We start from the raw sequence: 26,526 nt of genomic DNA on the forward strand, positions 1-26,526 counted from the left end.
CACACAGATATAGTATCATAGGTTTGAAATGGACCCCTAAAGAAGGACAATTACATGTTGCATGTTCCAGAGTAGGCAAACCAGACAATCTCCACATCAACACTGACAAAGGGACAGCAAGAAATACTGTTTACCCACAAGCAGAAAGAAATTACATATATTGGAAACCAACACTTTCTCATTACTTTTCCAGATCACCAGACTGGACCACAGCAAGGCGTGGCAGGGGACGGCTAGTATACACTAAATATTTTATTAGTACAGCTTTCTTGTGGTATGTTTCTTCTAAGTATTAATGTTGGAGATAGCAACCTTCTCAAGCCTCTTCTATTTAATATTTTGGCTGTTTACAATGTGTTAGTTCCTGAAGTGTATTATCTTCTTTGGTTTGCAGTTGCATGCACTTGACGCAGTGGGAGAGGCCACAGACCACGTGACTGGTTCAATGACTGTTTAGAATGCAGTTTAAAAGGATGACAGTTGAGGAATGACAGTTGAACCTTGAGTCAGTTTGAGTACAGAAGTCAGTGTAGGAAGTTAGAAAACTGTTGAGGCTTGAATCCCTTGGAAGTAGACTGTTATAAAAGAGAGCTGAACAGAGTAATATAGTTTTGAAGTGACAGATAAAAACTATAAGTTAAAGATACAAACTGAAACATTTTAAAGTTTAACCTGACAAGAAATGTGCCTGTATATTGAAATACATGAAGTTGTGAGTAAAACGAACATGTTATTTTAAAGAAGTCTACTTGAATCTTTGTCTGCTGAGAGCACTGAATAGAAACAGAGATTTTCACACGCCCAGCGATCATCCCTTACCCAATAAACAAAAGGAACACTTCCGATACTCTGCTACCCAATAGGTTATGATCCTAACAGGTCATAATCCCTAATAGGTTACGATCCTAACAGGTCATAATCCATATCCCAATAATAAATGCATACACTTAAATCTTTCTAAAGAGGGAAAGTCAAAACAATTACAAAGTTGGAGAGGGGACTTAAAGGACAGATGAGAAGCAAAAGCAATAGACATACTTACTGGGAAAGCATCTGGATCATCATTGCACATCTGAAGAAACCGCTCTGGTCTGGCTGAAGAATGTTCTGGACCCTGATAAATGTAATCATTTAAAATATGAGATCTGAAGCATGTGAAGAATGACATTCAAGTATATAATTGTTATTCACACCACTAGAACCCTTTACCAGCACTGGCAGGGACTAGATTACCCATGGTACCTTCCAAATACAATGCTATTATTTAAAAAGCACTTGTGCATTATATGATGGATATCTTAATACCTATTCATAGTGTATCACAACATGGCTCTAGCAAATATGGTTCATTTAAAGAAACATAGAATCATAGAGTTGGAAAAGACCTCGTGGGCCATCCAGTCCAACTCCCTGCCAAGAAGCAGGAAAATTGCATTTAAAGCAACCCCGAGCACCACATGACCACTGTGTGCCTGAATTTGAACCAAATATTAGAGCCAGCAGGTTACAGAAAAAGAAAAATAGAACCTAGGTTAAATGCTTGACTCTATGAATGTCTGATTTTTTTAAAAAAAAAACTCAATCCTGATAGCACAAAGTGCAAAATTTCATGTTTTATGGTTGAGTAAAACAGTTCACAATTTAAATACTTTATTATGATGTGAAACTTATTTTGTTAAATAAAAAGAATATTATGAATGGTATTCTTTACCATGGTCATCTTTGACACTTATTCAAAACTTGATGAGTTGACTAAAAGGACCCATAAAACAAGGCACAATGAGATTGTTCCCCTTGTTTTCAAACTGAAGCAATAACCATCTTGGAAACAAGTACACATCATTTTAAAATATACTCATAAAATTTATTCTTTGTTGAACTTGAGTAATGCTGTGTTGGTACTAGGAAAAGTAATGTTTGGTGGGTTCAGGAAAACAATATGAATCCCTCCCTAACAGACCTCACAACCTCCGAGGATGCCTGCCAAAGATGTGGGCAAAATGTCAGGAGAGAATGTTTCTGGGACTCATGCTCATCTGTCAAGATGCTCTAATTATCTCCTCTCCTCTAAACATTAGATTTCCAGCTCAGCCAAAGGCTAAGAAAATAAAATAAGAAACCACTCTGCTATTTTAAGTCCAGGCCACCAAAAAGGTCAAGAAGACTTCTGAGGGAGACCAATCCACAACTCTAAAGAGAGGAACCTCTAAGTGACTGGATGCCCTGAGAGAATACAAAGATGGCACACAGTCTCCGGGATCTGAGCAAGGAAATTAATGACTCTCTAGCATCAGTGGGGAGGAATATTAGAAGTTATATTCTATTGCTTCAGAATGAAATCAAGGAGACAACAGAGGAAACCTGGGTGGCAAAAAAACCAAAACAAAACAAAACTGCCCTTGCTGCCCAGAAGAAATCTGAGGAATGTGAAACCAAAATGAATCAATTGACAAGACGAATAGCTCAACAAGTGGACCAATTAAGATGGTGTAATCTGAAACTTTCGGGAATTCATAAGTATGTTGAGGCAAAGAACATTGAAAAAAATCTGGTGAGTTGGTTTACAAGTTTAAATATACCAATTAATGGGATTAGTATTGAGTGCGCTCACAGGATTTATAGACCAGGAGAGACTATTGGACATCCAAGAGAGACAATTATTGCTTTTACAAGTGAGAAAAAGAAAGACTTTATTCATAGGGAAGATAAATGACCTGAAGTTTAAGGACAGAAAGATTATAGTGAAGTAAGATTTCTCTCCAGAGATTATCGAAGAAAGGGAAAAAAATGCCCCCCTACACTAAGAAACTGTTCAAAAAAGAGATCAGATTCTCTTGTGATTATCCTGCAACAATTATTCTATTCAAGAACGGGAGGAGATACAGAACAAGGAATTCGGAAGAAGGTGAAAAACTGGTGGTGCAGTTGGGAATTGCTGAGGAAATGGGCCCCCAAGATCAAAATAGCATGAAGGTGGAGGAGGATCCAGAAGAAGGATCTTCTCAGAGTCTGAAAGGATTTGCTTTGCAAAAAAGGGGGAGAAAGAAGCCAGCAGGAAGGATCCAGAGAGATACTTAATTTAATAGAAAATGTTAAATGTGATATAAATCATATAATCTATGGTAATTAGTATAATTTGACAGAATTAAAGGAAAAGGGTGTTCGGGTGGCTGGGCTGAAAATATGCATAGTTTGTGGGGAAAAAATAATAATGGGGGGGGGGGGAGAGAATTTCAGGAATGCAAGAGTCAAATGTTCTAGGAAAGATAGGGAGAATGTCTTCCAAACACCAGGTCTCTACTTTAAAGGGGAGAGGGGAACCAGAAAAGCATAAGTAAAGAAAACTTCCACATACACAAATTAAGACTTGCTCTGAAAGATTATGGTTAATATTAAGGTAATATCTTTAAATGTAAACAGGCTGGTGTCAAAGTTTAAAAAGTACAAATTACAAAGTTTAGCTGGGGAATAAGGGGCTCATATTTTATGTCTACAAGAAATTCACCAAGGAGATAAACAATCATTTCTAAATTCCAACTTATGGGAAACAGTGGCTGTAACTAAAGGGACTAAAAGATCGGGAGGAACATCAATTTTAATGAGGAAAAATTTAAATAAAAATATTCTGGAAAAAAGTGAAGATACATATTTTTAAAAGCTAAAATAGAGGATAAAAATTTTACAATGGTAAATATTAGGCTTGTTTGATTAAAAAAATGGTTCAAAGCTCGTTTCGGATGTAGGGAGCGCCGGTGGTTCGATTTTAAAGTCAATTCCGATTTTCACAGAAAAAATGTTCAAAACGTTTTTAAACTTTCGAGACTTTTGAATCCTTTCATTAATGGTTTGAAAGTGTTATTTCCCGTTTCATTGGGTGATCTTTACTTTGAAAGTAGTTGTTTTACTCCAGGAGTGGGGGAAAGCAAACAGAGGAAATTCCTTCCTTCTCCGGTTTAAAACTGGCTTCCCTGGCTTGAGCCAGAAGTGGGGAAAGCAAAGGGAGGAAATTCAGCCTTCCTCGGTTTAAAACTGGCTTCTCTGGCTTGAGCCAGAAGCGAGGAAAGCAAAAGGAGGAAATTCAGCCTTTCCTGGTTTAAAACTAGCTTCTCTGGCTTGAGGCAGAAGCAGGGAAAGCAAAGGGTGGAAATTCAGCCTTCCCCTGGTTTCTCTGGTTTGAGGCAGAGGTGGGGGAAAAAATTAAAAAAATGTAATGAGAATGAATCTGTAAGGAAGGTGAATAGATAAAATAGAAATACTTTACCATAATGTAAGCCCACAGCAGACATTTATTATCTGTTCAAAGATTACGTTATTTTGTATTATTATTATTATTTAAAAAAACATTTTTAAAGGAGATAATGCTTCTGGAACATGGCCATACATCCCGGAAAACTCACAACAACCCAGTGATTTCAGCCATGAAATCCTTCGACAACAGTGAATCCCTCTCTGTTTGTTGTCCACCCACATTTTATAAAATACTACTATTGTAATCAGTGGAAGTCCTACCATTCCTTCCATTCCATGAGGCAAAAGCAGGACAATTCCATTGTGACGAACCCACTTGGCCTGTCCTGTACTGATAAATTGATCAATTATGCACTGTGCTGTATTGTGAAAGTCACCAAACTGAGCCTCCCAGCAAACCAGAGCATTAGGACTTGACATAGCAAAGCCAAGCTCAAAACCTAAATAGGAAGGAAAAATATATTATTAATGCACAGTATATTCTGCAACAACTACTGTAGTCACCATCACATAATAGTCATGCACCCTCCTTTTTGGGTTCCAGTTTTGGTTTTTTAGGATTCCTCACATAAATAATGTTTAGGGTTTTAAAGATCAAAGACACAGGAAAATGACACAAAGCTGAGGAGGGGCCTTTGCATGCCTGCCTGACCTGGCAGACACCCCAACCCTTTCCTAAGCCTCACACCGTTCCCAGGGAAATAGCACAAGGCTGGGGTGGTGTCAGAGATCACCCGTTGGCTGCAGGGAAAGTCTTTGCAGGCTACATCCAGGATGTGGGCCATATGTTGTGCAGGCCTGCTCCTGCTCCAAGACAATATACTTGTAGCAATGTGTTCTAGTTAACAATGAAGCCACGCTGTGATTCTGCCAGAACAGGGAAAACTGGGTTTATGAAAGTTTTCAATTGGTGATGGTCACTATTAAGTTATCCTGCAGCAAAAAACCAAAAAGCACACCACTACCATCATGAGTTACAAACCTGATCTTTATTAAGAGGTGAGAGAATATTTCAAATGGTACATTAACTAACAGTAAATCCATCATGCCTGGAGTGAATACAAGTATCAGTTTGTTAAAAACAACATACTTCACTCTAGAGCTTGCTTAGAGCTTTCTCAACTACTCCTCAGCTGATCTATACTGATCCCTTATCGTGGAGCCAATCCCCTCAACTGCAGCAGAAGTGAGAGTCCTGACCACCGTCCCTTCCTGTTCTCCTTGTGATAGTGTTCAACAGATGCAACATGGTTCCTGTTAGTTACTTGTCATGTAGAGTGACATCAGCCAGGGTACCAGAGCAAAGATGAAGAGGGGAGAGAAGTAATCCCCCCTCCCTTCCTCGATTGCCTCTTCGCCTTGGCCAAAGTCACTCCAGGTGATGAGGTGGTTAGCAGGACCTATGTTGTGCCTGCTAGCCAGGGGCCCAGGATGGATAAGAGAGGCACATACACACCCTAGGTACTATGGAGGAAAGAGGGAGTCCATCTAACGTCACCAAATGTGCTTTCATGCCATTGGACAGCCACCCTTACTGTCTCTTCCCAGCTGCGACTTAAGTCTTACCGATCAGCTATGACCTGCTGTGACATCAACCAGGGTGACAGAAGGATAAGGGAGGGGATCAAGAATCACCTCTTCCTGATTGCTTCAGTCGATGTCACTGCAGGCAATATGCCATTGGTAGGACCTATGTTGCAGTCGAAGACCAATGTAAAACGGAGGACAAGAGGAAAAGAAAAGAACCATTCAATGTTCCTGGGCTACCCAAGCCCAGGAAACAATGTATAACCATGAAAATAGTTGCAGCCAACTCCTTCTCAGAACCCTCCAACTGCTTACACGGGGCTAAAGTCTTCAGTTAATGCCTGGAAAGGCCATGTGTTGCCCATAAATAAGAAAGCCATGTCTGCTAATGAAATCTTATTTATGGTACTCATTTAAGCACTACTAAGTAGAAGTGCATAAATGTAGTTAAGACGTCAGAGTTTTTCCAAATATTCAGATAAATTGTGTGTAGATGAAGAAAATGTATAGCTATATTTTGCATACAATTTACAGAATGCACAGGTCAAAATAATGTTATTTTTCTAAAATTATCATATTCCAAAGCCCAACAGATTCTCTTTGAAACACTATTCAGGATTCTCTTAATAGATAAACAATTCTTTTTTACTATACATATAGAATAAGTTAACCAAAGCACAAACTACGAGAATGTCAAGAAGAAAGAGAAAACTTCTTGTGGAATGGACTGGAAGACATATGTCCCCACGCCACCCCTTCCCTCCCCTCCCCGTTCCCTCACCCCCCCCCCTTTTTTTCTTTTTCTTTCTTTCCCTTTTTTAAAGAAGAGTCATTTTTATTTGAAGAATAATTGGAGCCAATAAAAGAGACAAATATAAAGATAATAAAAGTCCAAAAGCAAAAAGCCAAAAAAACCCCAAAACAAACCAGTAACATAAACAGTGTCCAAACATAGGAATAATAACAAAGTTCCAAAAGCTTTCTTTCTTTCCTATTCTTTTCCTGCCCAGACCCCCTTTCCCACCACCCTACCAAAATTTTTTAATGTACAGTTACTTTAAAATTTATGCAATAAAGATTATTAACAATTCCTTTTGTCTTCATACAAAGATGTATGGAACGCTACATAGCAAAGACTTAATTCTGCAACAGAAATTGGGGAAGGGGCACAAAAACATATTCTAGAATATAAACTGACTACTACAGCTCTTGCACGGCATCTGTACTAAAACATATTAATAGCAAATTGCCACAATAACTGTAATCACAATGCTGCTTTGTTGTGCCATTCCATAAGGCAAAATTTTCAAGCAGAGCCAGAGAGTGCATAATAACATAATTAAATATAATATCAACCTGGTTTCCTTTTTAATGATCCACCTTAGCTCCAGGGTATTTTTGTTTACTTCTGCTGTACAGCTACAGCAAAAAGTGCCTGGAAGATAAAAGATCTCTTTTTCTCTATGCCTTCCCCTTGTACCTCTTCGCCTAAACGGCAAGCTATACTTAAAAAGATTATGAGAGTGATGAGAACAAAAATATTACTACAATACCAATGAGAAATGCAGTGTAAACCTAGTAATTGGTTTCTAGCAGAGGTACAGAATGGTCTTTGTTTTATAGTTTACTGGCAAGGCATGTATGTGTAAAATAACTTGATTTTCAGTAAAGTTACATAGGCAGGTCATATACTTGAGGAATCTAGAAAACAAGAACTCAAGGCCTTTTAGTGGGGCCAATTATGTTCTATTACCTCCAAACATACACAAAATCTGTCATTGAACAAAACATATTTTGTAAAGTGAATCTTTACTTAGCTAGCCAAAAGGTTATAGTTCTCAAAGAAGTTTGAACCATCAACGGTTTTCCCATCCCCGGTTTTAAAAGTATCTGAATGTACAAAAGAAGTTTATATTTTTAAAGTAAATATTTTGTTATCTTCTTTAATGTCTATTCTGAAACATGTTGGGATTATACTTACTGGTATGTTTAAAATAAACTAAATGCTACTTTTCTGGTTGTGTGCCTTCAAGTAATATCTAAGTTATTGTGACTCTAATGTGCATGGCCCTTGTGATCTCTTCCAATTCAATGATTTGAATGACTGTGATTCTAAGGTGAACGTATCACAGGGTTTTCTTGCTGAAATTTGCTCAGAGGTTTGCTTTTGCTTTCTTCAAGGCTATAAGAGTGTGACCTGTCCAAGATCACCTACTGGGATTTCATGGCCACCTGGGGATTAGAATACTGGTCTCCAGAATCTTGTCCAACTGTCAACACAATACACCATGTTAGTTCTTAAAAGTACTGCCTAGATTCATTAAAATGTACTTTTAAAGTTAGCAAACCTAACAATCTAAATTACTGTTAAATTTTAATGTTATTTTATTTCATAATTTGGGGATTATTTAGGGTTATTTTATTCTACACAATTGTGTTTATTATTATTATTGATATTATTATTACTCAGGAAAAGCAGTAGTGCAGGAAGATAGGGTTATGAGTATGTGTATAAATACAATTGCAGGAACACAGATTGGCAAATTGGTGCACCTGTGCTAATGAAAAGTGTTGCGATGTTGGAGGTGCTCAATGTGGTATGTATCCACTATTATTTTAAGATCTACTATTAATTTAAGATCTAGTAGGGAGGCCCTGCTCTCGGTCCCACTGGCGTCACAAACGCCAAAAGCCAGGCTTTTGGCTAGTGGACATAGCAGCATTTAGACACTGAACCAGACCACAGGATTATGACAACTGGAAACGGATATGTGATTCTGATTAGGCGACTAGGTTAGTATATGAGTATGCCATTTTAATAAATGTTATTGTTAATTTTCTATGTATTTGATTTTATGTTGTTGTATTGATATTATGGCATTGAATTGTTGCCCATGTAAGCTGCCCTGAGCCCCCCCTTGGGGGTGAGAAGGGCGGGGTAGAAGCTATGAAAATAAATAAATAAATAAATAAATAAATAATATTAATGACCACACAAGTATAAGAAAACAGTCGGTTAAAATATCCTTTTGCATAACTAATATTGGAGATCAACATGACTATGTCTTAGAATTCACTATTAATGTGTAAAATTTCACACTAACGCAACCAAGCTCCAACAGGACTACAGTGGTGGGACTATCATCAGAAATCAGATGAAGGAATCTCTACTTGTGCAAGATTTCAACACCTCATTTAAAGTGGTTTTCTCTCGCTACAGATCCATAAAAAAATTCGCATTGTTCAGGAGTCCTACAACCCTTTGCAAGTGCTTTTCACAAGGTGCAAGGATGGCACAGGTGGCAGAATAGGAAAGAGAAAGCTTGTTTGGATATGCTTTCTTCCACTTCCACAACCAGTGAATGCAACACTATATGCTTTGTTTCCGAAATGTGATAACTAAAGGAATGCTTGTAAATAACCACGAACGATTGGATTCTCTTCTTCAAATTCAACTTGTACTCTTAAACAGAAGAAATGGGAAAGAGTAAAATCTGGTTTACCAACCCTGATCAGAGTGTATAATTCACAGACATTTGCTTATTGAAGCATTTCAAAGGATGCAACAGCATCTGGTAAATGTAGCTCCTAGGGGAGCACTCCCCAGTGAGTACTTGTAGCTACAGTGACTGCATTTTGCAGACACTTTCAAGATTTGTTTTTCTGAAGGCACAAAGGCTAAACACATATATAATTTGTTGAAAAAAAGAACCACCATAACATAATTCTACAGTGCACATCTTTGCCCAAATGAAATCTTTAGTTATTCCAGCTGGCAAATGTTTTCTTCTCATTTTCCTGTACCGGAAAGCTCAAATGTTTCTCATCACTGATTCCTTTGGTTCCCGTTCTATCTGATGCTGCTAGTTTCTTGGATTATTCTCCCAAAATATTGATTTTAAATTATAGCTTTACACTTTAGTTGGATTAGATTACCAAGTTATACTATGTATTGGTCTGTTATATGCAGCAGCAGAGAATATAAGTAAAACAGACAACAATTTAAAAATAAAATCAGTAAAGGATGATGGATAGGAGAAGTTAAATAAGTGATATTAAATGTGGACAGAGTACAAGGATACTATCAACTCATTAGACCATTGAATTTAAGTCATTGGGTTGTAAAAGCTTTTGCCTTTTCTGAAAGATTAATTTCCTTATGCCTAATCTTATATATATAATCTTATATATATATATAATCTTATATATATATATATAATCTTATATATATAATCTTATATATATATATATATATATATATATATATATATATATACACACACACACAAATGCTGTGTGCATAATGAGTACCTTTAAAACAAGAGAATTAATGAACGAAATCACACCAAATTTGGCAACAAAATGTCTCACAACACAAGGAATGACCATCACTCAAAAATTTTGATTTTGTCATTTGGGAGTTGTAGTTGCTGGGATGTATAGTTCACCTACAATCAAAGAGCATTCTGAACTCCATCAACGATGGAATTGAACTCTCTTCACCAGGGCAAGAAAATGTAATCAGAGCCCTCCTGACAAAGAGCCATCCAGTCATAAATATAGATAGATAGATATGATTCTCACACACACAGATATAGTATCATAGATTTTAAAGAGACCCATAAAGAAGGACTATGATATGCTGCATGTTCCAGAGGAGGCAAACCAGACAATCTCCACATCAACACTGACAAAGAAACAGCAAGAAATACTGTTTACCCACAAGCAGAAAGAAATTACATATATTAGAAACCAACACTTTCGCATTACTTTATTTTCCAGATCACCACACTGAGCCACAGCAACGCATGGCAGGGGACGGCTAGTATATAATAATATTCAAGTTGAGTGATGTCAATCAATTCAGACATGCAGTACAGATTCATTCTCTTCTGACTCTCACAACTGACTCCTTCAACTGTATTCCCCAGCTATCACCAACAAACTCCATTTGTTTAAAAATTCTCCTGTAATTTACATAAGCCCCACCCTCCTCAGTGTTCTCTGTGCTGGGATTGGTTGCCCTCTGTTATCATTTGCATGCTTCATTCCTCTTCCTTCAGGAGTCGTTCTGTAACATTTTTGCCAATTCTCTTCCTCTTTGCTTTTCCTGATGCAGTCTTACAGGGGAGGCAGAGCAGATATCTATAAGGACAAAAGCCCTGCTACTAGCTTAAGAGAGAGACCAGCCACATGAAATACAGCATTTAAAGAAAGAGGCCATAGTTGGAGGAAAATCATGAGAAAAAAGAGAAGGCAAAGTATGAGGAAATACCTTTTCAAAGAAATATTAAAGACAGGTGAAGAAAAGTACGAAGGCACAAAAAGAGAAATGAAGACAAATAAAATGAGAAATATAGCAAGGTGGGTTAATCAACAAGAAGAACTCAAAGTGTTGCTTCAACAGCAGATGTATCAAAACTATAGGACAGTAGCTTGGCAGATTGGGACATGTGTGCTATGAGGGGTGTCTTGCCAATTTACTCAGCTCCAGAAGTTTCCAAATGGGATCTTTGCAAAAATGCAAAAACACCTTCTTGTGAGGCAGAGAGACCAGGAAGAAAAACTAAAAACTAAATGAAACAATTGCTGAGTGATTGGGGTCACCATAGGCCAGCAATGACAATGACAACAGCACCAACAACACTTATGTAAATCTCATTAATGAGTCTAATCTAGATTTAAACCGTAATATATAGATTGGCCCAATGGAGGGGGAAATCCCAAAGTAGATGGGGAAATCCCAAAGGAAATTGCTGGAATTGCTGGCTGAATTGCTGGCTAGTATGGAAAGGGAGAGCTGGAGTTACAGAGAAGTTGAAGTTGCCAAGGATAGGAATTAGGCCTTTTTCATTCTGAATAAGGTAGTGATATCTATGTAATGTATTTAGGAGAAAATAAAAAGTAAAATTCTGTAATGCAATTTCTATATTGCATTTGTATGTATCTTTTATTTAGATCTTTTACGTTGCACCCAAATACATTACATAAATATCACTACCTTATAGGCCTGCTTCCTATCCTTGGCAACAGCAACTTCTCTGTAACTCCAGCTCTCTCTTTCTGAACTCAGCCAGCAATTCCAGCCATTTCCTTTGGGATTTCCCCATCCACTTTGGGATTTCTCCCTCTATTGGGCCAAGCGAATAAAGGGTGACATCTATATATAATGGTTTGAATCTAGATTAGACTCATTATTGAGCAGCTCAGAGCCCTGCAATCAAATCCTGCATTGACATCTCATCGAATGCATGGAACCTTTGGGACAGTACATAGGTATCAAATTTAATATGTAATATGTAATGTTGTCCAATAAATACATTAATATTTAAAGTGACATTGTGTGTGCAAAATTCAGTTATAATTTGACCCCATAAAACCCAGGAAGGAATACAAGGACATCCTCCAAGTGTCAACATACATCCAAGTAACAGAGTACAAGATGTGTATTTGCATGTGTGTGTATTTCTGCTTTTATCTCTATATCCAGAAATGTATGTGTGACATAGTCAACACCAGAGCTTCCCACAAGTACTACAATATTTGCCATTACCTTACATGTATGCATTAATTTGTTGCTTCTAAACACGCAGAAATACACAAAACCACTAACTAGGGACTGGCGTTGGCCTTTAAAGCCCTAAACGGTTCCGGCCCAAGCTACCTATCCAACCGCATCTCTGCCTATGAACCCACCAGGACTTTGAGATCTTCCGGGGAAATCCTGCTCTCGATCCCGCCTGCTTCTCAAGCTCGGCTGGCGGGGACGAGAGATAGGGCCTTCTCGGTGGTGGCTCCTCGGCTGTGGAACGCCCTTCCTATGGACATTAGACTAGCACCATCTCTAATGGTATTCCGCAAAAAGGTGAAGACCTGGCTGTTTGAGCAGGCGTTCGAATAATTAGTGCAATTATTGGTTAATGAACACTGGAATGGAACAACGGATGACGAATCTGGAACACGTTTTTGATGACGAGACGACAGTGAATGGGTATTGTAGTAACTGTTTATTAATTGTGTAATGTGTTAGGTTGTTAACTGTTTCTATACTGTAGCACTGAATTTTTGCTGTTCGTATTTGTTGTGAACCGCTGTGAGTCTCCTTCGGGCTGAGAACAGCGGTATATAAGTAAGGTAAATAAATAAATAAATAAATAAATAAATAAATAATTATACAAAACATATTTAAAACTGATAATTTAATTGTTTCACTGCCTATGAAAGCCAGTGAGAGTTGGGCATTTAATTATAATCTATGTTTTCAATATTACTTATTAAATATACAATAGCCTAGTTGTAGGAGTAATTGTTTCCCAAAGGGTAATAGTTTCAAACATACTAGGCAACACAGGAAGGACTTATTAATAAACATAAAATGAAGTCTCTGGATTCAGTTTCTAGCTGTGATAGTAACTTGTATCCATAGCTTTAATTAGGAAAGTTTCATGAGCTCTGCAACTCCTGCTGGTCAATAAGGACAACCTGGCTCTTGATATGCTCTGCACACAGTAGGCTACCTCTTCAAACCAACTAGCAAGCAGTCACTGACAGGTCTCATGTACTTGTCATTTGTGATTTATACCGTAGGGAGAGTGCAGCCATCCAGGGGTACAGTCCCTCTAGAAATTTGAGGCCTTTATATTTCATTTCATTTCATGAATACAGACAAAGAAAGTTTAATATACATTGCAGGAAGGAAGAGAGGCTCACTCTCTTTATAATGTGATATTTTAATTGTAACACATATGTAAGGTTACATACAGTAGATTTCTTCTTTTTTTAAGCTATTTCTCTTTCTTTCTTGGCATAGGTATCTTTTGTGATGAAACCAATGGAAGTTAGTGTTTCTAATGTCTATGGGTAAGTAAATGTGCTATGGAATTTAGGTTGACTTTTTAAGATGCTGAACACATGGGAGGGCATGTTTAGCTTCTTGGACACCTCTTTTAAATTCCAGATTAAAATCAGAAGAGATTTATCATCCCACTACAGAGCCTACACCTCCCTTGAATCTATCCTTTCAGCAATACAACAGAAGTACAGAATGAAAAGTCCAAGCTACCTGTTCCTTTTATCCTTCCCTAGCTGTCTCTTCATTAGAATGAAAACTTTGTAATTAAGTAGTATTCCAGATGCCTCAGAAATATGCTGAATGGTCTAAATATGTGCAGGAACAGCAGGTATATGGCACTTATAATGTTCATACATGAATGCACACACAGCTGTATTTGCAGAGCATGTACATTTTTATGAGCTATTTTTATGCTAATTCTATTCAGGAGGTTTAGCTATATCCTGATGAAAATAGTTCAGTTAACTCCTTGGCTTTTGTGATGTTGAGATCTATTAAGTTCCTAAATGCAAAGAGCAACCTTATATTCTACATAGCTTTCTGTCTCTTGCCGTAAGGTTAAAAAAATCAAGGTTACAGCCTTTTGATTTTTAAAAATTCTAAATATCTCTAGTTGCTTCAAGATGCATTTGTGTTCTACCACATTTATCTTCCTCATTTCCTAAAGAAATTTACTTTAATAAAAAGATATAGTAGTGCTATTAAAGTATCTACTAAGTCATTGAAATTCTCTCTTATTGTTTTTAAGGGATGCTTCCAAAAAGTATTGAAACAAAAATCTTGAAAGAAAATCCTTAGATAGATTTGAGACAGATTCTATTTTTAAACATGAGGTAAAAGATGGTTTCTACTGTTGGGGATATGACTGACAAAATACAGAAAATGGTTTATATGTTCAAACATTTACATACATACAGCTACATTAAATTAGAAATAGAATTGGTTTTTGGAAACTATCCTGGGTCTCATTCTGGGAGAAACACAGCATATAAATTAAATAAGTAAAATAAAAATTGAAATAAAAAGTAAAATTTGGTTTTACCTATATTTTTATCTACCTCAATCAGAAATTCTATAGGAATGTCCATAGGCAACAACAACCTCCCCAGTGGGTGCCACCTTGTCGTGGTGGGGGGCTTAACTGTTCCAAGGATGCTAAGAGTTGTGCTGGTGGTAGTGTAACTACCAGCAGGTCCAACCAAGCCAGAGAGGTCTCAGCTGAGGAGTGGAACTAAGAGCACCTAACCCATTAGCATTATGGACAAGCAAACCAAAACAAAGTCTATACTGGCTCATTCCACACCCAGGATAAAAAGGACCGCGGTGGATGCTGCTGATTCTGGACATCTATCGACAAGTGGGCTACAGAATCAAAATACAAATGAACAATCACAGAAGCTGCAGAAATATACAATGCCAGAAAACCTCACAGTTATGAAATGCTATTACAAATCAGAACCTCAAGGTTATTGATCTTGCCATACCGGTGACAGTCGCATTGAGGAAAAACAACAGGAAAAACTCAGCCGTTAAAAGGACCGCAAATTCGAACTGCAAAGGCTCTGGCATAAACCAGTACAGCTAGTCCCAGTGGTCATCGGTACACTGGTGCCATGCCAAAAGATCTCAGCCAGCATTTGGAAAGAATAAACATTGACAAAATCACGACAACTGTCAACTACAAGAGGCCACCTTACTTGGATCTGTGTGCATCATTCGAAAATACATCACACAGTGTTCCACTTGTGATATAAAATCCAGCATATATATCTCGTTTGCTGTGACATTCTGTGTTTTTGTGTCAGTAAAATAATAATACTACTTTATTTATAATCAGCCCTATCTCTCCGAGGTGACTCCTTACGCCTATAGCTCAACCAATGGCTATAGCTTTGATAACCCAAGTCTCAAAACCCATGGACACCTGCAATGCAGACTAGGGCATCTGGAAGCTGAAATCAAACATAATTAACTGACATAAAGCACACGTAGAGGAACTTTAACAAACTTTGAAAAACTTCAAATACACTTCTTATAAAGAGGAAGTGGTGATCAGTTTCAGCCCTCAGTTCTTCCTCTCCCATTTTTCATTTGTCACTCCGGCAGACACGGAGGTGTTGAGAAGCAGTGCCAGCTTGCACTTCATGTCATACTGTTTCTCCCCACCTCCCTCTGACAGCAAATTGCAGGACTGTCAAACACAACAGGAGTCTTTCAATTAACCTAAGTGAAGCTGCAGCTTAATTCAACATGATTTTCCATTAGTCAAGGGACCTCAGCCCAAGATTTAACAAACACAAATCAAAATAAAAAAAAAACAAATAAGAGAAGTGATAAAATAACGCAACATTCATTTTATTATGAATGTCTTATTCAGAAAATTAAGCATACTACCACCCACACATAATATATATCAATGCAGACAAGTGGGTGATATAATTATTAAATTCTAAATATAAAGCCATCTGAGGAACAAAACTAAACATATCCTGCCACAACAAATATTCAATATGATAGCGTAAGTCTATAATAAAATCAACACATGTCAATGAAATGTTAATTTCATTCTTGGCACACATGGTTTTGGAAAGTGTGGGGATCTATGTAGAGTCTCTCCATACACTGTTATAAACAACTGCTTCATGACTGTTTTCACTAATATCAATACAACAGTGTTCCCTAGTACCTTGCTTATCCTCATCCGAATACACATATACCCAGATCTCAACTAGATCATAAACCATTATTATTAAATCATGCAAATCAAAAGGAGGAGAGTAGTAAGAGATATTGCACTGATATCTAAAGGTAAAAATCTCAGTACTAGCCAAGATAATAAAGTAGAACGAAAAATAAAGTAGTTGATCGGTCTTCTGTTCTGATATTCTGTCTCTTCCTTATCTTATCTACTAATTCTGTCTTCTTAAATTAAACAATTATTTATTATGCAAGATGGGAAAGAGAACCTAGCCAACATGCTAACCCTGTTTTTTTAAAATAAAATCAAGCTATAGGATATGAATAGAAATGAAACAAAGACACCAAACAGAGGAAGAGAATGGCAGAGTCTGCAATGGAAGCCATGTTTAGATGAGACAAAAAAAAACACCAAATCCCAATATGGAAGCTCGCCCACCTAACGTGCAAGGAACTGTAGCTTTTTAATGTTGGTATGAAGAGCACTCACACTTAATAATAATAATGATAATAATAACAATAATAATAATAAGCTTGATTTAATAATAAGATGGGAAAGAGAACCTAGAAATGAATAGAAATGAAACAAGGACACCAAACAGAGGAAGAGAATGGCAGAATCTGCAATGGAAGCCATGTTTAGATGAGACAAAAAAAACCCAAACCCTAATATGGAAGCTCTCCCACCTAACGTGCAAGGAACTGTAGCTTTTTAATGTTGGTACGAAGAGCACTCACACTTAATAATAATAATAATAATAATAATAATAATAATAAGCTTTATTTATACCCCGCCACCATCTCCCCAAAGGGGACTCGGGGTGGCTAACATGAGGCCAAGCCCAGAATTACAATACAGCAAAATAAAATACAACAAACCAAAAATAACATCAGAATAAGATACATAAAATAGCGAAACAAAATAAACAGTTACAAAATAACAAGATAAAGAAATAGAACACAATGGGAGGGCCAAGTACACAGGATAAAAATGGATAAAACCCTAGATGAGATAGTGGGAGAACATCTTTCTGAGGGAGGAGCTCAAAAGAGGCAAACAGTGGGGTTAGACCTTCATGAAAAAATGAGCAATAAACTCAGTTTAAAGTAAAATAAATTGATTTAAAAATTCTGTATCTCCAACCTGTGTGTACGTGCCTTCAAGTTCCGTATCAACTTATGGCGACCCCATACATTTCTTAGGCAAAACTCAGACATGGCTTATTGCCTTTCAGTTTAAAGAAATGATATTTTACACTAAATGAATAGACTGCAGTGGTTTTTATCCATTTGACTATTTAGTCCTGTTAAAATAGCATTAAAATGGAACTGTAGTTGTTCAATAACTCAGTGCCAGGCTCACAGCTGTGAACAGGTGCCAGCTTTCTGCTTCTGCACCTGTTAGAAAAGCAATTTAGAGCTCCATCATACAGGGTTACCCAATTTTTTTTACTTAATTAGATCGAGTGCAAAGGAATATTGGTGGGAATTTCCAAAATGACACAGAATTATTTTGTATTTGTTTATTCATGCACAACTTCAGATTCAGGGTTGATTTCCCCTCTTTTATCATGATGATTGTATGCCTGACCATAAGACAGAAAATTAGATGAAAGTAAAAAGACAATCCACTATAAGAATATTTTAGGGAATGTCTAAATGACTCCTTCATCACACTAGAGAATGAATCTACTTTAAATCCGGGTTCTGCCTCCTGCAGAATTCTGAGGTTTGTAGTTTAGTAAAATGAAGAACATCACTTTTTGAATGAGAGGGAGACAGCTAGCAAAACATAGCTACATGTGTCTCACCTAGCAGGTGTTCAGAGCCCCATCCATCACCTTCAGCTGCCATTCTGCTGGCCATTGAATGAGAGGGAGACATCCAGCAAGACACAGCAACAATGTGTCTTATGTATTGCATTGTATCTATCTTGTGTAGATTATAAGCCGGAGGGCAAATCAACATTTGTAAACTGCTCTGAGTGCCTTTGTGGCTGAAGAGTGGAGTAAAATGTTTCTAAAACAAGCAAACCAGTAATAATAATAATAATAATAATAACAACAACAACAACAACAACAACAACAACAATGCAGACTGTGCAAGGAAGCTGATGAAACCATGGACCATCTCCTCAGCTGTTGCAAGAAAATCGCACAGACGGACTACAAACAAAGACACAACTCTGTGGCTCAGATGATTCACTGGAACTTATGTCACAAGTACCACCTGCCAGAAGTAAAGAATTGGTGGGATCATAAACCCGCAATGGTGGTGGAAAATGAGCATGCAAAAATACTGTGAGACTTTCGAATCCAGGCTAACAAAGTTTTAGAACACAATACACCAGACATCACGATTGTGGAAAAGAAAAAAGTCTGGACGATTGATGTCGCCATACCAGGTGACAGTCGCATTGAGGGGAAAAAAACAGGAAAAACTCAGCGCTATCAAGACCTCAAAATCGAACTGCAAAGGCTCTACATAAATCAGTACAGGTGGTCCCAGTGGTCATTGGCGCACTGGGTGCCATGCCAAAAGATCTCAGCCGGCATTTGGAAACAATAAACATCAACAAAATCATGATCTGTCAACTACAAAAGGCCACCTTACTTGGATCTGCACACGTCATTCGAAAATGTATCACACAGTCCTAGACGCTTGGGAAGTGTTTGACTTGTGATTTTGTGATATGAAATCCAGCATACAGATCTCATTTACTGTGCTTTTGTGTCAATAATAATATAATAATAATAACAAATAAAAATCCACATTCAAATCAAATCACAATCAATTCTAATCAGCAAAACCAAATCTACTCATAAGGTTTAACACATCAGACTTACCTAAAACCCCATATTCCGAAAGACAGCTGTTGCATACAGTGTAGGGAGCTTGCTGCTCCCAGAGGTGATTCATGGGAACACAAGTCCTTTTATCTATATCTTGATCGTGCAGCACATGGTGGCGATGGCTACAATAATATTAAAAATAAATTATTTTATTATTATTAAAGATTTTAAAGATAAAAGTATTGTTTCATACAACTTTTTAAAAAAGGTAACAGCAGCACATATTAAAAAATTAGAATAGGTAGAGTACTTTGTATCAGCTGCTGTAATAACAACTAGGGAAGCTAGATAATAACAACTAGGCAAGCAAAATCTCACTGAACTGCAAATTTAGAGGTAGAGGGTTGAGGCCTAGAGACATATGAAATCATGACTACTGTCAGGTCAGATCAGTAATTTATTAGTCACGTTCTTAAGATTATACTGCTTCAGCAATCATATTTTTCATACAAAAGATTAAAGTAATGCCTAGTGTTCTCTAAAGTAGGAGCAGTATCCACACAAGAGAATACTGTTCATTTCATTTAGAAGATGGATTAACTATTTCTGTCTGTATGGATTTCTTCATTGAAAAAATAAAGCTCTTGAAACACCCAATATTCAGTACCGATAATAGCTTCATGCCTTCTTCTTGCCATACAGATGACTTTGGAATTGTTGCTGTGCAATCCATTATTCTTTTAGAGGTATGTAGTTACACTCCGTAAAATATGAAGTGGAGCAGCCACTGCACCACAGGACTGCATTCCTTCAAATTATAATTAAGCTGTGAAATTTGTATTACTCATTGCCCTTAGACATGCGTTGTGCACTGGCTTCCACCTCCTTGAGTCTATGATCAACACCAGAAAGAGCTGAATCCTCCTTTGTGCCCACCTCTCTCATGCTCATACTGCTGAAGAGTTCTCCAGAGCTCTATTAATCAGCATTAGAATGGTGCACCAAGGAACATTATCAAAACAGAGATGACTGAAGTAATTACTGTAATCCATTAACTCCCTGAGCAAGACTAACTGAGTGAAACACACCAATATGTTCAAGCTCTACAACCACTAAAAAAAGAATGGCTATTACTTCGATAATAGCTATTCTGTGGCACAAACCTGGCGAAGCTGAACAAATTGCAGACAGAAACTCTGTTCTTCTAATGAATCTTAGCAAGATTTTTCACAACTCTAAATAGGAACTAGCTAATATCATAAAGCCAGGGACCAATAATGTGTCAGAGGTTTTCAAAAAAACCACCAAGAAACTAAACAAGCATAATAAAAACAGCAATTCTAATTGATCTCTATTCATAAAAATTATTCTGACAAGCAACCTTCACCTTATACATAATATACTTCTTAGACACTTTTACAGAGCAGTGTCTTCCCAAAACAAATTACAATACAAAACAGTGAACTTCAGTATCAGCTAATTATAAAATCCCCATCACTAAAAAAACATGAACAAACTCATTTAAAATACAAAACCATACAGTTCAAATGTGTGGTAGAGCCCCCAGTGGCACAGCGGGTTAAAATGCTGAGCTGCTGAACTTGCTGACTATAGTGAATTCCCTGCCTGTTAGGCTAGGAAAAGCCTAGGAAAAAGTAGGCCCAGGAAGTTCAGTAGCCATTTTGGAAAGGGCCGGGGGAATCCATTTTAGTTACTCATTTCCTGAAGGGGGTGTGTTTAAAAAGAGCAGCTTTGGAGGAAAATGAGGGAAGACTGTGATTGGCTGAGTTAGAGTGGGTGGAGCCTAACTTGGAGACTGAACCTGGGTATCAAAGGGAGAGGGTGTTACGGATTTAGTAGGTTAGTGAGAAGAGGCCTGAGATTCGTCTGTTGGCTAGCGAAGTTAGCTAATGGAAAGAACTCTACAGCTATTAGGGAAGTAGCTGGTAAGAGGGAAGAGATCCAGTGTAGGACTATATCTGCTGGTGTAGATTTACTGTCAGAGAAGCAATCCTGTCAGTATTTTCTGTGGAGGGTAGAGAAGAGTTTCTGTGTAACTAAGTCTGAACTGCTTTGTGTAACCACACGCTTTTAAGCCAGTATTTTTGAAACAGCTAAGCTTTTACTTGAATTGTTCCTGTTCTATTAAATAAACTTCATTGTTTTGTTGTTCACAACAACTGCCTCACCTGTGCCTCTGTGGGTGAAGTTTCAAAGCAGATTCCTGAAGTAATCAAGAGCTTAATGGTAGCACCGTAGAGTTTAAAGGACAAACTTTGGTGTTACCTCAGAAACACAAGCCCGACAGCTAATCCAACACACTCTTACCTAAGATTCCTCAAGTAAGTCAGGGGCTTATCAATGTTTTTAAGTTAGTGGGTGCCAGAGAGAGCTTTCAAAAAGGGTTTTTCAGCCAAGAAGAAAATTTCAGCTTTCTTTACAGCTTTTTGGTTTTGGGGGCTTGTAAACACAGAAGCCACATTCAACCTTAAGTGGTGTTCTGTCTGCTGTTGTCGTTTTTTGGGATTTTTATTTCCCAAATTAAGCCCCAATCCTCAATCTTTTATACTGACCAATATAAAACAGCTAACAGTGGGGTGAGCTCCCACTCTTAACTGAAAAGAAAACAGATTGCCTTGAATCGACAAAACACTAATCCACTTTTACAATGGAGGTGTCTATGGACAACGGCAGCTCTTCAGCTTATAAATGGAAATGAGCACCACCTCCCAGAGTCAGACACAACTAGACTTAATGTCAAGGGGAAACTTTTACCTTTACTTTTATGTAGCAGTAACAAATACAATTATCTTCAGGTTTAAGCCAAAGAAGCAGGCACATCCCGTTCTAGATTGCTGGAAAACCCCTTCCGTTCCTGTTCCTCAAACATCACTGCTTCTCTTACCAAACTTACAGGAATTTTTGCAATCACGTTATACTGTCATTCAGACACATGTCCCACTGCCACATGCAAATACAAATGTATTTGTTTTTCATAGTGCTAAACTCACTAACAGTTGCACACAACAAAACCTCATTCTAAAGAAGTGCATCTAAAATGTTGATAAAGCCTGAAATTATCAAAACCTAGAGGAATCTGTTTGACTTTTTAAACTAAATAAATAGGAACAGTGTTCTCACCTGAAAGTACCCCTTTCTACATCTTGTCCACTTAAGCGCACGTGGATCCCTTCTTTCAATAAAGACCCAAAAGCCATGTACTCTGCCAAGGCCCAGTCAACAACTCGGTTCTTTGTCATTTCCAATCGGCCTTTCAAAATCCGAGAAAGTCCTAAACGTGGAATGGGATGAATAATGAGGTAGAAAAAAAAGAATGAATGTTGAAAAACTTAACAATGAGAAGGCTACCAAGTAATTTTTCTCTATTTCCACATCAGACTAAACAAGAAAGCAAAATAGCAAAAAAATAAGACTCAAAGAAAGTCTTCATTCATGAGAACAAGCAAATCCTTTAATCATTCATGACATTTTATGACTAAAGCAAAGGGTTTTTTTTTTTTTTTGTTATTCATGAAGCAGACACAGCTATGCAATTTTTTTTACAAATAAGACTTTACTCCATTTGGGGAGTTTTGTTAAAGACAAATGACTTTGACAAGGCATTGGCTGTTTCATGAAGCAAGTAATATTTCACTTAATGGGATTTCAGGAATGAGGCAACTTCAATCAGTAGTATGGCTGCTAATTATAAATTTATATGGACGTAACAATTTCCTCTTACATTTAAAGTTTTACCAATGTCCATAAAGCACCAGCCTGATAGTTCACTCTATAGACCATATTACTTTTAATTGTTCCACAAGTGTGCAGGTATTTTTAACAGGATACCTACACCTAAAAAAGGCATACCAAGTCTTATTTTAGAGTATTGATTATATTTTGATTGAATAAGAATACTTAAGTTAATTACATGCCACTTGCGCACAAAACATTCAAGATGTACACTTGAAAGTGTTCTGCAATAGATTCTGAGGAATCAACCTCAGAAGGAAAATAAATAAAAAGGCAGATTTTTATCATCAAACACATTGCTTAAATCTCTTCCAGCTCATCTGGTCATTTATTGTTAGCATGGCATAATGTGCCTCTACAGATTCAAGTTTGACAATGAACCAATTGAGGTCACAGATCATGCAGAAGAGTCAATTTGCCAGAAACTGGCCTTGAGAAAAACAGGTTTCTGGAGAGGCATTTTAAACAGAAATACCTACCATACAGTATATGCTCATATATATGTCGACCTCATGAATACTCAAGAGAAGGGTGTTTTTTGGGGGGGGGGGGGCATATGGATTAGATGCAGAAAAAGGAAAGTGCTATTGCTGCTTCAAGGGGCAAGTCACCCCTTGATGCTCCTACCATTTTCTTCCCTGTGCATTCAAAAATGCCTTCTGCTACTGTACTCAAGAGAAGGGGAAGGTTTCCTTTTTGATAAGAAATAAAACTGTACTTTAACTTTTATCAAAGAAGGAACCATCTACTGTTCAGGGCAGAGTGGTGAGAACTTAGTTCATCCCAGGAGCACCTAAAAGAAGCATCCACCACCTCTACTCTCTCAAAACTCATTTGATGGGAAGCACCAAGGAGCTGCCACAGCAAGATTCTTGCCCAAACATTCAAAAAGGTCAAAGCACCACTGCACTGAAGAGAGTAGAGGGAGTCAGGCCCCATCTACACAGCCCTAAAATGCTGGCTGGAAAACAGATTAACCTGTTTTCTAATTTGTTTAAACCTAGAGTAAATTAAATCCAAGTTTTAAAAATACCTCTAAAGATCCACAACTTGTCTAAAGGTGGTATAGCCACGTAACTGTATGCTAGTGCTCCCTCAACGTTCTTGTCCCAGGACACCACCCCCCCCCCCATGTACGAAGGCTTGTTTATTTTCCTCTCTCTATGAGTTCTCCCCTACAATTAGTTCTGCCCCCTTATCTCACCCAGAGTTTTAAAATCATTTTATGTACATGCGGCCCCCTCTCTGTCATTATGTTTGGTTCCTATGTTCTGTGTATATTGTTTTATATGTTTTGATGTTTTACATTTTAATGTTATGTTGTTTATTTTACTGCAATTTGTATTGTTATATTGTAGTTTTTTGTTCGGGCTTGGCCCCATGTAAGCCGCTCCGAGTCCCCGTTGGGGAGATGGTGGCGGGGTATAAATCATCATCATCATCATCATCATCATCATCATCATCATCATCATCTGGCCTGTGGAAACAGACATGCAGGATCACCAATGTCTGTTTCCACTGCAATTTCTCCTCCCCAGACTCAGGAAGCCAGGAGAAGGGGGATAGCACTGCCAGATTCCCCTCCCTGCCCCCCCCCCATTTCCCCCTCAACTTACCACAGGAAGGCTCTGATTGAGGCCTCAAGGCTTCTTTCCTCTCCCTCCTCCCTCAAACAGCCAACAACGGGTCTTAAAGTAGGTATCTCTCCTCCCCACCCCAAAGTCCTCTGTTGGATCTTTCAAGGGAGGAAAGAAAGGGAAAAAGGCTTTAGGCCTCCGCCGGACACTTCTTCTGGTAAGTTGATGGTAAAATGGAGAGCAGGGAGGGGGAGAATGGCAGTGCCCTGGTCTACCCGTGCTGATTTTGGATCTGCGCTGGAGAGGATCTAGCCACCACCCCTGCAAAATCCTGGGGTGTGCCTTCTTCTTGAGATTTTGGTCTGTCTGGAAGGGCCCACAGTGCTTCTTTTAGATCCTCCTGGGATGGATTAAACTCTCACCTCTCGCCACTCTATTCAGAGAAGGGGATGGTTCTCTTTTTTGATCAGAATATTTATACTGACTGATAATAAGTCAGCCCAGTTTTTGGGTTGATTTCTTGACTAATATTTCTAGACTTATACATGAGTATATATAGTAATCAAAAAGAGGACTACTCCATTGGAAACTCTTTTCCCCAGTATGTTTCACATTTCCACCTCCTCTCTTACGTACCTTTCACAAACCATCAAGTGAAAACATTAAATTCTCTTCTTTAAAGAATACATTTTCACATGAAAGAATATGTAAATGTAACTATGCCACACCATAACAGATGAAGTGTAAATGTTAATTTTTTAAAAAAAGATCAGTCGCTCTACTAGTTTCTAAAGGACAGAGAGCCTGTCTTTATAATCAGCAGGCACACTTAGTGGCCACAATCAACTCTTAACATGAATTTAAATATTATTAATTTAACACTAATTGAAGTGCCATAGCTTCACTCAAGACCTTTGTACAATGTTTGCCAGACCATTAAAACTAACAATAAAGTTATGATTGACTCAATTCAGCAAGGAAAAATGATAATTTGCATATTTCATTAACACTGCTTGTACCAACATTTAATAAACCTGAAGGAAAAATCAGGTATACAGACTCATGCTAGCTGCTAATGCCATGTTCTCTGCTATGTAAATCACCACTACATTTTAAGGGCGAGGCAAAAAAAAAGAGGAAAGTTGCTGTTGAGAAAATACAAGTCAGCTTGAAATGGGATAGGGTGCTGCAGTATTAAATTGACTGAAGTTAGTCTCATATTCCGAACCTATACTAGCTCTGCATATCCAGAAACCAAGGATAGCTAATATTCCAAAGAATTAAGATTTCCTCTCACCTCCATGTATTTTAAATCCTTCAAGTGGCACAGAGCTTGCTATGTTGCCAATATGGGTCAGCATCTCTTCATCGATGCCAGTCGGGGGACAAGTCATACTTTTTGGTTCTCCATCTACATTAAAGAAACCTGGAAGAGGGTAAAACAAATTAACACTACAGGAATTAGTAGGGGGGAAATCACTTGTTTAGAAAAATTCAGGATTCTGTTTTCAAAAGGAGAAACAATTATTCTTATTTGAAATAAACAGAAATGACAACATGACAAAAATTGAAGGCCAAAACATTTGGGGACCTACAGGTTGAGAACCATTGCTCTAGAAGGCATGCACTAATCTCAGGCATTAATATTATTCTCTTCCCTACATTAACTACACTGACGTGGCAATTCATTGTTTGCCTGCATATACAACTTGGGTTGGTTACTTTGTCTAGGAAAGTACAGTATTTAATATTTCATAAAGACCTGATTTCAGCAGGTGACTGAAAAGTGAAACATTTCAAACTGCTTTAGGGAGAACTTACCTTGACCAGTTTTTTTTTACTTTTCCTTTATTTTGCTCTCCCTTTATTTTCCTTTTGTAGCCTCAGTGTTTTCCCCACATGTCTTTTCTTGTTTTAACCATATGCAAATAACACAAAAATAATTGTAACAAGTGCTCAACTTGATACAATTACCATGCAAAGAACGATGGGAAAGTGTCACCATCACTGCAACAATAGTAGTTTTCACATTATGAAAATTATCAGGAAGTCACCAAAGCGGCCACTATAAAGTGTTTAA

At 37.7% G+C, this 26,526-nt stretch overlaps 1 protein-coding gene across 3 annotated transcripts in view; it reads right to left on the reverse strand.

Moving 5' to 3' along the window:
* Positions 1 to 26,526, reverse strand: part of OGDHL (oxoglutarate dehydrogenase L) — a 117,553-nt gene that overhangs the window by 13,145 nt on the left and 77,882 nt on the right. For all 3 annotated transcript variants that reach the window (XM_067465630.1, XM_060768997.2, XM_060768998.2), the window contains 5 exons: positions 25,744 to 25,872; positions 22,258 to 22,408; positions 19,171 to 19,298; positions 4,510 to 4,688; positions 1,043 to 1,114 (listed from right to left, as the gene is read on the reverse strand). In XM_067465630.1, coding sequence (XP_067321731.1) covers positions 1,043 to 1,114; positions 4,510 to 4,688; positions 19,171 to 19,298; positions 22,258 to 22,408; positions 25,744 to 25,872 — 659 coding nt within the window. The remainder of the gene's footprint in view (positions 1 to 1,042; positions 1,115 to 4,509; positions 4,689 to 19,170; positions 19,299 to 22,257; positions 22,409 to 25,743; positions 25,873 to 26,526) is intronic.

This window comes from Anolis sagrei, chromosome 3 (genome assembly GCF_037176765.1).
Source record: "Anolis sagrei isolate rAnoSag1 chromosome 3, rAnoSag1.mat, whole genome shotgun sequence".
NCBI lineage: Eukaryota > Metazoa > Chordata > Lepidosauria > Squamata > Dactyloidae > Anolis > Anolis sagrei.